Source organism: Canis lupus, chromosome 11 (genome assembly GCF_003254725.2).
Source record: "Canis lupus dingo isolate Sandy chromosome 11, ASM325472v2, whole genome shotgun sequence".
Lineage (NCBI taxonomy): Eukaryota > Metazoa > Chordata > Mammalia > Carnivora > Canidae > Canis > Canis lupus.
The window spans coordinates 37,849,560-37,863,942 of record NC_064253.1 but is presented as its reverse complement, the minus strand read 5'-3'; the positions used below and the strand labels follow the sequence as shown (position 1 = coordinate 37,863,942).

At 38.2% G+C, this 14,383-nt stretch overlaps 1 protein-coding gene across 4 annotated transcripts in view; it reads right to left on the bottom strand.

The window, feature by feature from the left end:
* Positions 1-14,383, bottom strand: part of ADAMTSL1 (ADAMTS like 1) — an 873,193-nt gene that overhangs the window by 316,112 nt on the left and 542,698 nt on the right. For all 4 annotated transcript variants that reach the window (XM_049116156.1, XM_049116157.1, XM_049116158.1 and 1 more), the window contains one exon: positions 8,642-8,687. In XM_049116156.1, coding sequence (XP_048972113.1) covers positions 8,642-8,687 — 46 coding nt within the window. The remainder of the gene's footprint in view (positions 1-8,641; positions 8,688-14,383) is intronic.

Sequence of the window (14,383 nt, the reverse complement as noted above, 5' to 3'; positions counted from 1 at the left end):
CTCCTTCTGACAGTCTCCATGGGATGTCGCTGGCTTAGAATAGACTAACGACGACCAACTTAGGTGGGTAAATCCCCTATGGCCTTTAAATATACCAGAAGGATGCCAATAAGTAGAAATCAGTCATAACAATATATATCCTTTTGTGTTTTCCCCAACGATTTGGAGTTCTTTACGTTATCTTGAGTTAGGAACAAGGGCTAAATCATCCTCCGCTGGGGAATTTAGCTCTTTTGGCAGACCATCACTCACCATCATCTTTGCCATATAAGGTGGCAGAAGGAATGAAAATTCATTGCGTGTCTTCCATGTATTTACATCATTGCATGGATTTTTGTAAAGGAAGCGAACATGCCTCTTATTTCCACTTCATGATTGAGAAAACTGAGGCTGTGAGAAGTCCAAAGAGCTTGCCCAACCACAAAGTGAGCAACAGCAGAACTGCCCAGCCGTGTTCTCTCCATGGAGTCATGTTCCTATCACACCCCTCCCAGAGAGTAAAAAGTTGAGGCAGAGGATAAGAAACACATTAAGAGAACACATTAAGGAGAAAGGAAAAGTAGAGAGACTTCGGAGGGGTCCAATAAAGACATGTCAGAAAAAGCATTAAAAAGAAAAGAAATGTGTGCAGCAGTCAAAAGAAGGCCTAGGGGAGAAGAAAAGCAGAAGGGCCCAATCCACAGGGGAGGAAAAATCCAAAAAAACTTGGCTAGCTGCCTGGCAGCAAGCACTGCAGAGAGATCTATATCCACCAGATCCACCAAATGAAGGAATCTGTGAATCATTAAAAAAATGTTTATTTCTTTATGCCACAAATGATAAAACAGTTAGTCATAAAATATGAGGGCTTTTTTTTCCCCTGGAGTAATTGCTGCAGATATTTTCAACCATTTATTCTAAATGCTTAGTGTTTAACTATTGAAAGAGAAATGATGTGTTTTGAACCAAAATCAACCACGAGTTATCCACATGGCATGCTGTATACTTGCACTTAGAAATTAATTCATTTGCAGGACGGTCAAAGCTTGGTTAGCATTGGTGCTAACAGAGGTCAGACAGGGACTCTGTCTTCAGAGAAATAATACAAGTCACTTATCACTTCTTGCCCCTTAAAAATTATTTTCCTTTGTTACTAATTTCAGCATACATAGAAAGAATTATGGTCCAAGTAAAGAAAATCAAGATGTTCCTGAAAATGCATTCCCTACAGAACATCCCTTTGTTTCAGCAGTAGTTGACTCTCAATACTGAAAGGGAAAACACACACACACACACACACAAACCACAAAGCCCTACAAGTAGTTAAGTTGCCATTCTACATTCATTCTAGCTCTGTGGTAAGTTAGACTTGTTAGGGGGGGGTATTGATTGGTCCCCTGAGATATGTTCCTGAGAATATATAGCAATTCCAACCAAACATTTGTCTGGCCAAAGAAGAGCCAAGCTTTATAGCTGCCAGAGACATAACTGTCCAGCCTAGGGAGTGGGCACTGCATAGAAAGTCTGTTTTCTGGGACGCCTGGGTGGCTCAGTGGGTTAAGCATTAGACTCCTGATTTTGGCTCCGGTCCTGATCTCAGGGTCCTGAGATCGAGCATCGTGTTGTGCTCCCTGCTCAGTAGGGAGTCTGCTGAAGATTCTCCCTCTCTGTCTGCTCCTCCCCTTCCACAGAGCAGTGAATTTTTCATTCCTTCTCCCCCCTTGCTCTCCTCTCTAAAATAAATAAATAAATCTTTTTTTTTTTTTAAAGGAGGTCTGTTTTCCTATACTTCACCTAAAAGAAGGGGCATTATAAGCCTGCAGTTAGGCCAGAGATGAGGACTAATATTCTTGTTCCAGAGTACCTGGAACCTGTTTATTTGGCAAAAAAAAAAAATCAAGAAAAGTTCTCCATGGCTCCACACAGGCCGACCTTCAGGAATTTAAAGTGATCTAATTTTCACTTTTTATAAATAGTGTATTCTCCTGGAAAGAGTACTTTGCCACAGGAAGGAGGAGTTGAAGAGAAGGACTGAGGGAAGGCAGAGCCAACATTGCTGAGTCAGGCACCATGCTCACTGCTTTTTAGATGCTTCCCCGTCCTCAGAAAAACTCTGTGAGGTGTTTCCTCCTCCCAATGTTTCAAAAATAAATGTATATCCAATGGCTTTCAAAATATTTTGCCCTAACCTTATTTTCTTTTTTATATTTTTAAATTTATACCTGTAAGAGGAGAATCTATGTTTGTTGAAAAAAATCTGAAGTACTACAAAAGTATATAGAGTAAAGAAAAGAAAGTCCTTCTTAAATTACTCAAAATCTCTCTCTGCATAACATACTCACTGTGATCAGTTTGATATGTGCCCTTCAAGACTTCGTGGTATGTCACACACCCAGACGTACCCAATTTGGGGATTTTAAAAACTGACTGAGATCATATTAAAGATATTACTCCGCAATCTGCTTCTTTTACACTTCATATGTCTCAGAGAAGCTTGACAGGCTTATACATACATAAGAGGCTTATTATTTTTTTTTAAGATTTTATTTATTCATGAGAGACACAGAGAGAGAAGCAGAGACATAGGCAGAGGGAGAAGCAGGCTCCCTGCAGGGAGCCCAATGCAGAACTTGATCCCAGGACCCCAGAATTATGACCTGAACCAAAGGCAGACGCTCAATCACCGAGCCAGCCAGGTGCCCCTTGACTTACTCTTCTTAGTGACTATATAGTCTCCATGGTGTGGACATACCACAGTTTATTTAACCAGCCCCCTTCCATTTGTTTCCAATTTTTAAACTACCATAAACATTGTATTAACAAACATTCTTTGGATATATATATGGAGGGTATTTTTATAGGTAAGAACACAGATGAACGAATTTTGTTTCAAAAGCACATAACTACTAAGTGGCTGCCGTACTTAGAGATTACTGTTTTTAATCCTTTGTGTCCACAGGGCTGAAAAATGAAGTGTGTCCTTTAAATCACTCTCACCTCCTAGCCACACATCTTGATGGCCTCTCAGAGACTGCCATTACCAGGCTAAATGCACATGCGTAAGCACAGGAGAGGCTGGCCCCAATTTTGTTATATTAACTTACAATTGGAGACCTAATACAGTTACTTGGAAGAGACATGTGCTGTCAGAGTTTAAAATGAGAGTGCTCTCTTTCTCAAGGAAGATTATAGGAAAAATTCCTGCTTTTCAGCTGGATGGGTCATTAAGAAGGGAATCATGAATGAATCCAGCAGGAAATACCATTCGTAGGTCCGGTGCTACCGAGTCTAGTCAGCCTAGCAGAGGACCACTCTGGATGCCCAGGGAACCCTCTGGAAGCCCCCCTGGAGTAAGGGGAGGGTTTTGAACATTTATTAAGAAGAAATCAACATTCTTTCCCTCAGAATTTCTTTCTCAGGTAAGAAACTTATTACTTGAGGTTAAGAAAACTCCACTTCCTTTCATGTATTTCAGTCTCAGACTAACTGGCTCTGGGCCTAGAAGAGAAATTCACAGAAGGGGTGAGCAACCCCCTTCCTGTCAGCCTTCTGGTCCTCTTGCCAACAATGCCCATCACCCTTACTCAGAGGCTATGAATTCCCCTTGCAGAATAACACTTGGGGGTAAGTTCACATTCCTCAGCACGGGGTGAGTACCTCTTTTTCCAGACCATACCTGGTACCATGCCTCATAAAATGACCTACCAGTGTCTCAGAGAAGCTGGCTTAGAAATGTGGCTTTCCAACCAATTTTAGTCTCATAGATTTTTTTTTTTTTTAAAGAATAGTAAAGTGTGACAGTGAAGCAATAAAACCTTAATAAAGAAGTTAAGAGCACCATCAGCTACCACAGGCACCTTGGCTCTTATGTTGCTCAGTATGGTCACTGTCTCCTAAACATCAACTCTGGTAAAGATTAAGGATGGTGACAAAGAAACAGTTTATAAGTCATGTGATATTAGTCTAAACACATTGAAAGTCAATTTAAAATGCCTAGTTGAGATCAAGGGTCTCAGATTTGAGATCTAATTTGAATAAACATGAAGATGTGACCTAAGGAAACCTTTTTGAGGGCCCCAGGGAAGACCTGAGACCTAAGTGACCCACTTGAGTGGTTTGCTAATTGACACCTATAGTTTTTCCCATTAGTAGCCTTAGTCTTTCCTTCCAGAAAGAGGCCCCTGCCACTTTTCTAGACAAGAGCAGGGACTGTGAAATCCAAAGTGTTGGATGCACTTTGTCCTTAGAAAAGGAAATAGTCTACTTGGAACAGCTAGAGACAGTAGAAGAAGGTAGCCTGGGGGTGCTTAGTTGGTTAAATGTCTGCCTTCCTCTCAGGTCACAAACTCAGGGTCCTCAGATGGAGCTCCGCATCAGGCTCTCTGCTCAATGGGGAATCTGCTTTTCCCTCTCCCTTTGCCCCCCACCCCAGGCCCCTACTTGTTTGCTCTCTCTCTCATATAAGTAAATAAAATCTTTTAAAAAAAGAAAAGAAGGTAGCATGATTATGAGAACTAGGGAAACGTCATGGGTACTGACACACCCTGTCTGTAGAGTGATGAACAAGAAAACTGTAAAAGGAAGTGAACTGATTTTTCAGGCAATGCAAAAAAACTAGAAAAGTGAGGAGATGCTTTCTCCTCCTCAGCCTCAGATTATAAGAACCCAAAGAAATGTCAGAGGCAGCATTTACAAAGAATAGAAAAAGAGGGTGTATCTTTGGAGAAGTGGTTCAGAAGAGCCCCAAGAAGCTGTCAAAGATTAAGGGCTGACCCTGGAGGCTTAGGTGAAAAGAGATCCTTGAGTTTTTCCAAAACAAGTATTTAAAAGGGGAATATTTAACAACTGAATTGCCCTGAACTTCATAGTTTGAGAAATTGTAATGTGATTATGAAAAGATTCTTTCTTATGAGATTTTTCGTTTATTTTTTTGGCAATGTTGCTTCTGTCGTGGCCAAAAGCCAGAAAAAAAAAATCTTCAAATGATTTGAAGACTTTAGATTCTCATAAAAAACTCAGGGTCAGTTTGATTGTACAAGCTGTAAAGAGTTGGCTCATGTAACGCTATGGGTTTAAAATAAAATTAGGTCAGAGTCTTAGCCTACATCTGTCCACAAAAGTGCTCATAATGATAGCAAAGAAATTGTGGGCTGTTTCTTTTTTTCTTTTTCTTTTTTCTTTTCTTTTCTTTTTTTTTTTTTTTTGTGGGCTGTTTCTGAAGAGCTTTAAGGAAAGGGTAGGCAGACATCTGCTCATGATGCTTTAGGCATTCATCTACTTAGGAGAGTTTGGACCCTTTCCACTCTTTTAAAGGCTATAAAGGACTAGAATGGACATTATGAAGATTTTTAAATAACATCATGGTAGTTAAGAAAAGAACTGATATATAAGATATCACTAAATTAAAAGGGATAGTAAAGAAAATCAATGAGCTAAAGTATATTTCCATTAAACATTTTTTATAAACATTTTTTATACCATTTCTAAAACAAACTCTGTCAGGACCATTTTTTAAAAATTCAAGAACTACAGATTTGATTCTTTTAACCAAACAGCAATTGAACCGTGTGGCACCTAGTGTCCTCAGTGAAAATACAGAAATGAACTAGGCAAAATTTTCCACCAAACCATTACTCTGACTCCCAATGATCATAACTTCTAGTTGCTGGCACTCTCCTTGGTTGTACGTTAAAAATATTTATACTTTTCATTCATCTTGGTTTCTCTCAGCCCATCTCATCTGTACTCTAGTTGTGGGTCATCTCTATACCTGCCCCAGTGCATCACGGTACCACCGGCCTAAGTCCTTATGCCCTTCTGATCTTGTTTGCTGTCAGATCAAGCTTTTTGGCCTCAGCTGAACCGCCTCTTTGCCATCCAACAATTTTTTTATTTTGCTTTGCTGGCTTCCACTTGATTCCCCCAGTAGCTGTTGTAGGTCTTCATGCTGACTACTTCGGGTTCAACTCACCTCCTTCACTTAAATATATATATATATATATATATATATATATATATATATATATATATATATATAATTTATTTATTCATGAGAGACACAGAGAGAAAGGCAGAGACATAGGAAGAGGGAGAAGCAGGTTACCCATGGGGAGTCTGATGTGGGACTGGATCACAGGACCCTGGGATCATGATCTGAGCCAAAAGCAGATGCTCAACCACTGAGCCATCCAGGTGTCCCACCAAGATTCCTCTTCTTGTCACCTGCTGTCTCCTTTGGGGCCTGGGACTTCAAGTATCCCTTGACCTCCTCATGTCATCAATCTCTCCTTTTTAGATCAACTTATCTCTCAAGGTCTCCTCAGTACAAACAAACCAACTACCCACCTACCTCTATGTGATTCCCCCGATGATGGAGTCTGTTAATGCTCTGTTAATGTTTCATAAGAATAGCTTATACCCATTAACTCCATGTTCTCATTGATACTTTTTTTTTTTTTTTACCTCCTGTGATCTTGATTTTGTCCCTAGTACACTATAGAAACAGTTGCCCCAGCAGCCCTTTTTTTTGGTGTTCAACCTCTAGGCAACATTCATCCTACTGAACACCTTTAGAAATTCTTATGTCTTCTGCTACTTCTCTCATGATGCCTTGTGTGGTTTACCTGCCTCTCTCGTGTTCTCTCTTTTATTTTTAAGATTTTATTTATTTGTTCATGAGATTGAGAGAGAGAGAGGCAGAGACACAGGCAGAGGGAGAAGCAGGCTCCATGCAGGGAGGGAGCCCTATGTGGGATGCGATCCCAGGTCTCCAGGATCACGCTCTGGGCTGAAGGTGGCGCTAAAACGCTGAGCCACCCGGCTGCCCTCCTGTTCTCTTTCTGTCTGAATACAGACATTCACTGAGGTTCTGCGCTTCTCTCTGGTTAGGATTCTACATGCTCTACCTAAGGAACTATTTCTAAATCTTCAAATGTTATACATCTTATTTGTGTTTTTCTGTGGCTTATGCCTTGATCGCTTTCCTAAGACCAAATCCCCATTGCAATAGTTGAATATACCACCTATACTGGCCTGCAAGTCAAACTCTTTAGTGTTCTTACGTCAAATTGGTCATTTTCCTCTCCCAAACCTCCTACCAACGCTCCTGGTTTTGATAATGGTATCCACCATTCTTCCAGAGGCCCGAGTGTCCATTTTAATTCAGCAAATTTCTATTGTGTGCTTAATATGTGCAAGTCAACATTTCCAGGCATGGGGGATAAAGGGGCGAACATGAGGCATGAGGCTCCTATCCTCATGGAGTTCACATTCTAGAGTGTGGAAACAGAAAACAAGCAAGTAATCAAAGAATATAAACTTTGGTAGAGATTAGTTCTACAAAGAAAGTCAAAGTACTGTAAAGGAGGCAGACTAATTGCTGTGAGAGATGGTGGGACTGGGCAGTGGGACAAGCACATCAGATAAGGTGGTCGAGGAAACTCCTCTGAGGAGCTGGTAGCTGAGCTGAATGGAATGAGGAAAATGTGAATCCCATAGAGGAGAAAAGAGCTCCTCTAACAGAGGATGGGCCAGCCCAAGGGCTCTAAATATGTATACACCTCTCTGTTTCCTTTATTCTCACTTCAACTCATCATTCTAATTTAAATTACTTGTGAAGTCTTGCAAAGTGACCTTAATTTTTATCTGTCAGGTACCTATTTCCTTCTGGTGTAAGCCCTGTTTGTATCTTGCTCCCCACTCATTTCCTGTTCTGGAGTGTCCTTCATATCGTTACAGAATTCATCTGCCTGAAGTGAAATAATATCATTCTCTTGCTCCAAAGCCTCTAGTGATCCCCCATTATTCACTGAATTAATATCAGTTTGGAAGACTAACATTCAAATCTGTTCAAGTTGTAACCTCAGAATATCTTTCAATTATTTTCTTCCATACTGCCAGGCACAATCCTATCCAAATTTGTACACAGAGCACACCTTGAACATTTTCCTCATCCAAAGTTGCCCATTGCGTCCCCTTTACTTGGACTGGCTGTCACCCCCTCACACTCACTGTGGATCATGTCACAGCCCTCTCGGTCCTCTAAGCCCCACCTCAGATCATTTTTCCTTGAAGAGCCTTCAGATGCCTCTCCACTTTTAACCCACAAAGAATTTTATACTTTTCTTATAGCATTTGTCATACTTTGTGCTAGAATGTGGTTATTTGCACATCTATCTTCTCTCTCTGCATCTTACTTTATCACAGATGTTTCCAGACAGTGACCACATGTTATTATTCCTTGGACTAGTGTAATGCCTCACACATAGTTGGCACTGAACAGTATTTGTTGAATGAATGAATGAATTTGTCAAATCTGAGTTTGATTAATATCTATTTCACAAGACCCCAGTGGTTTCCCTTTTATCATTCCTCTTCTTGGTTCTCAAGGGACTTAGATGTGAAAAGTCAGAAAGCAGAAAAGAAGTAGAGTCCCTGTTTTGAAATAGTCTAGTTAGTTGAAATCTGGCCAACTCATTGAAAGTTTATATTAAGGAATATTAAAAATATCTATTTTTTTAAGGTTGCATAATCACTATAGTGTGAGATAAATAACTCTTACCGAAACAGTAATTAATTTCTTGTTCAGGATACATAAAACTGCTTAGCATTATTCAGTTGTTTAAAAAATACATGATCACAGTCACAGGAACACAATACTTACCACATTACTGCATGTTCTATATCGGATATTTCTTCCCTCACAGCTCCTACATGACAAAGGAGAAACAAACTCATTACTACCTGTGAAAGGCTCAAAATTGAAACGATTTGCTTATAAAAGCAATTTTCTCTTAATTCTAATGTACAAGTGTTTCTTTTCTTTTCTTCTGAGTAACAATGTTCTTAGAGAAGTTCCTATCAAACACTAAACAGCAGATCTCAAGAAGTTGTACATGCAAACTGATTTTTCCATGAGGGCTGAAACCTAACCTTCGTTTTGCTTCAAAATTTTTTTACAATAAGCACTTACAGTTGGTGCTTATTTAACCAAGTAAGTAAGTCAAGGTTTTCTGAAAGTGAGTCTTCCTAATTATTTCTAGTATAAAACCTGAAGAGATATTTCACTGAAAAAAATGTAGATCTGGAATATGGTAAAAATGAGACTTACTATTCAACATGTCTTAAAATGATACACTTAATACCATGAAAACACATAAATTATTTTTATTTTTAAAATACATGCTCATTGTAGCAGTTTTGGGAAAGAAAGATTATATAAACAAAATCCCCTATAGTTGTGTCATTTAAGGATAATCACTACTATTTTGGTTTTATTGATTTCTTCTCCGTGTGAAGGAAATCACATCACCTATACCATTTTGTAGTTTGGGTTTTTTTTTTCCACTTAAAATTTTTGGAAGCATTTTCCCATACTCTTAAATAACTTTAAAGACATAGCTTTGAGAGCTACATACTATTCCATTAAATAAGGTAACATAATTTGTATAATTATTCTTCCATGACTTGTCATTTAAGTAATTTCCAATTAGGGGCATGATAAATGATAGTGTGATAAACTATGTCCGTGTATATGTTTTATCCAAGTTTCTGACTGTGGCTGTAGGATAGATAAATTTCTAGAAGGGGAATTACTGGACTAAAGGGAATGAACTTTTATAAGGCTTTTGATAAATATTGCCAAATTGCATTCCATAAAAGTTGTACCGTTCCATACTCCCATCAGCACTACATGGGAGTTTCCATTTTACTGAATTTTTGTGAACAAAAACAATTCTTGATTAAATATTCAATGATGACACTTAAAACAAGGACAGCAGTACTTTGCTATTTGCAAAATAAGTCATACTTTTTACAAAACAAGTAAAAATATAACCTAAAATGCTGAGAGAATGGTTATATATAACTAATAGTTATGAAATCCCAGGTACATTTCTAGGTTTGTTATATGTATTAATTTATTTAATCTTAGAAAACTCGGGCAGCCTGGGTAGTTCAGCGGTTTAGCGCCACCTTCAGCCCAAAGCATGATCCTGGAGACCCAGGATCAAGTCCCAGTCAGACTCCCTGCATGGAGCCTGCTTCTTCCTCTGCCTGTGTCTCTGCCTCTCTCTCTCTCTCATTCTCTCTCTCTCTCCCTCCCCACCCACCAGTCTCATGAATAAATAAAATCTTTAAAAATAAATAGAATAAAATAAAATAAAATAAAATAAAATAAAATAAAATAATCTTTTCAAGAACCCTGGGAGATAGGGTACCATTATTATACCTGTTTTATAGATGAGAAAACTACAACTTAGGGATGTTAAGTAACTTGCCAAAATCCCATAAGTATTAAGTAGTAGAGATGAGCTATGAAGTCAGGCAATCCAGCTTCAGAGCTTACACTCATAATCATGATGATTTACTACTTCCTAATTTCCCTGTTTGTTCTGCAAATATCCATTGAGCTTTTATTATGTGCTAGGCTATGCACTTTCTTCTGGAAATACAAAGAAGAATGAATATGATTTTGTCTTTGGTATTAAGAAAACCACTCCTGGAGTTATAATTCAGTGTAGGAAAAACTAGATGGTATTTGTATTAGGTCTTAAGGATTTCATCAAATAGAGAATAGTATCTGAAAATATAATTACACCAAGACTGTCTTAAAGAGATAGAAAGGTCCCAGGCCTCAAGACTTGACTGTGAACAGTCTGACATAATAACACGCATTAGCAATAGAATGTGGGAAAGGAAAGGAAGGGCTGGCCAGGCATTACAATCATAGAAAAGAAGAGAATGACACAGATAAGTGGATGTTAGTGCCCAGCCTAGCAATGTCCCAGGCAAAAGGCCAATGAACTTCATGTCCTCCAGGTCCCATTGGCAAGGCTGTTGCTATCATGATATAGATACCTCATGCTAACTTAGCTGATGCCAATTAATGTTGTATTCATCCCAGGAATACCCCTTGCTACAATGCCACGTTGATCCAGCAACTTGCCAAGTGTGATCTGGTTTCTCGGGACTACTGAGAGGCAGAGTGTGCTTGTTATGCTGACGTGGGTATTTTGGTCCATGTGGTAGTCCTATTTTTCATCATAAGTTAATAAATAAACTAGCATTCTAGTTTGAAACATTAATCTCATGTGTCAAAGCATTGTTGAGTCCACCTTCAAGAAAAGGATCTGTTCTTGGTATGATTGCTGAAAAATACCAGGTTTCTGAGGCTAAAAAGATAACTAGGCTCCAGTTGATGGTAAATTTACAAGGTAATGAATTCTACAACCCACAGGCCTCTGGTCGCATGCCATTTAGACACTGGTCTTGGCTGGATATGATAAGTTTTCAGTTTTGAAATTCTGAGTACATATGTGTCATGGTATAATGGTTAAGAGTACCCACTTTGAAACCAGAATGCTCTTTATGGAATCTTGATTTCTTCTGCAGTTTCAATATCTCAGTTTTATCATCTGTAAAATGGGATAATATTATTTATCTCCTGGGATTATCATGAAGATTAACTGAGTTAATATTTGTGAAGTACTTCCAGTGGTACCTAGCACACAGTAAATATTATGTAGACACTTGATAAATTAATTGCATAATAACTATACAAATATAATAGATATTGAAGAAGTGTTAAGGATATGTGGAGAAGAAACCACAGGCAAAGGCATAGAGGTATAAAAAGATATAGTTTTGCTTTATTGGAATTTGGGGTTTATGTGGGGAATTATAGATGAGAGAAATACCTTCTAATTTTGAACTTGGCAATAGACAAAGGGGAACCACCAAGATTTTAAGACCTTAAAGCTCTATGTTTTTCACCTCCTTTTGTTTTCTTTTCCTAGACTTATCCCCCTGAAAGGAATAATGAAAACAACTCTAAATTAAGAGTTTGAAGATGTAGGTTGTAGACTTTGCATTTCTTGCATAAGCCTGTTGCCCTCTCAGTGTCTAACCCTTCTCAGCTGTCAAATATATGTTGGAATGGTAGGGCACAAAGCTGTGATTACTAGCTGAGATAATTTATAAAAGCTCTGTTCAAATGCCAAGGGGTTATTATCAAGATATCATTTACTAAAAACCAAACCAAAACAAAATAAAAAAGCAGAAAAATACCTGCTTCAATAACTTAAACGAGCCTTTCCCCATGTATTTTCAACTATAAACACATGTTTTAAAAGCATTCTTGAAAAATAGGAGCTATAAGCACATCATAAAAAGATTCTTTAAAATCCTTATTATTTAGAAAAAAAAAAACACAAAAACAAAGAATAACACTTGCTTCAATTTCCAAAAAATATCCTGTAATTGTCTAACACCTCAGATTGATTTGCAAATAATTTTATCTTTCCCCTGAATTAAGCCTTCCCTTTACTATACAGTATTACTTTATTTAGTGAGAGCTTCTTTCTTTGGATTATTTATTTATTTATTTATTTATTTATTTATTTATTTATCTATGAGGGACACAAGGAGAGAGGCAGAGACATAGGCAAAGTGAGAAGCAGGCTCCTGGCGGGGTGCCTGATGCTAGACTGGATTCCAGGATCCCAGGATTAAGATCTGAGCCAAAGGCAGACACTCATCCACTGAGCTACTCAGGTGCTCAAGAGCTTATTTCATTTAACTGACTAACAAATGATATTAAAGCAGTCATGCTGGATTTTGGAAAGGTCCTCATTACCGAAAAACATTATCAAATTGTGGGTAACCACAGTAATTCTAGCCCTTCTGATATATTGAGTGCCTTCTACAGGTATCTGGCCCAGGGTTACATAGTCTGTGTACATTATTAAGAAGCTTCTAACAGCTCTGCAAGTTTTCATCATTCCCATTTAATAGATGAAAAAATTGAGATGAGAGAACCAGGGTCTGGAACCCAGATTTCCCTAACTCTAAAGCATGTAAAACAATAAAAAATGGAACAAGATTTGCTTAAGATGTGTAGAATATTAGTACTAGATGAAATCTGGGAACCAAGATGAGAGTTGGGCGGGGGTTACCTGCACCTAACTGTTACCATATAAATTTATCAGCTGCTCTTCAGTTCTGGTAAATTCACTTCTAGTAAGTAAAGGATACTTAAACACGCATTGTACATCGGGAACATCTCTAAGAGAACCACGGTCCTCTATAAAAAGTAACATGAAAGAGGGGATCCCTGGGTGGCGCAGCGGTTTGGCGCCTGCCTTTGGCCCAGGGCGCGATCCTGGAGACCCGGGATCAAATCCCACGTCGGGCTCCCGGTGCATGGAGCCTGCTTTTCCCTCTGCCTGTGTCTCTGCCTCTCTCTCTCTCTCTCTCTGTGACTATCATAAATAAATAAAAATTAAAAAAAAAAAAAAGTAACATGAAAGAACTTCGGTGAAGAGAAGCTTATACTTTTTGAAAGTTCAAACTGATTAAACCAAAATATACATTTTATTTAAGTTAATGAAGTCACTATTCCACCACAAGGATTTGATTCATGCCAAGCGTGAATTTCTTCATCCAAGGCATTTATCTAGACACAAAAGCCTCAATTGGGGATCAAGCAGTAAAAAATATTTTCTCCCTTTCTTTAACAGTTTGTTAATATAAAACAGCCAAATGGTTTCCTTCACATTTAAACAAAATAAAATTCACCTCTAGGAATGAAAACAAGCAGAGATTTCAATCCAAAATGGTTTCCGAAGCAAGTTCCATAGCAAGCCATGGGTTCCGAAGCAATCTCTGTTATAACTGATAACAGAGATTTTAAATAAATGCATCCTCTCGATGTAAACTATAGAAGAGTTTCACGACTTAGCTCACCAGTGAGCTAAGAGCTGTGCCAGTTAAGGACTCAGAACTGGTTCAAGTATGAAAGAACAGAACACAAATATTCAAATATATTCCAAACCAGATTTGTATGGAAAGTTCCTTCTATGTGTTTATTTATTTATTTTAGCGCTTTACTTCTAGCCAGTCATGTATTAATTTTGACTTAATTCCTTCTCTCAAAAATGGAAATCATCTCAATGACAAGCTATTCTTTGTGAATTATTCAGACTTTAATTCACTTATAATGAGATTAGTGTAAGCTTGAGGCACACTTTATTGGTCTCTAATTAACACACAACAAACCATCTGAACTCTTCCAGTTCTTAAAATCCTGATATCTTTGTTTCAATTACCATAATTTGACAACCATTGAAGAGATGAATTACCATGGAAAATTAGAAGCTCCCTTTCCAGGCTTTAGCATTTTATTGGCCCCTACTTCCCCATCCTCCCACTTACATAATTTAAGTCTTTAACATAGGGAGGCATATTCAATTTATCCCTCACTAAGAATTTTAAAAATGGGCATAACATCAGTTTTTAAAATTTATTTATTCATGACAATTTTATTTATTTGTTCATGAGAGACAGAGACAGAGACAGAGACAGAGAGACAGGCTCCATGCAGGGATTCTGACACGGGACTCGATCC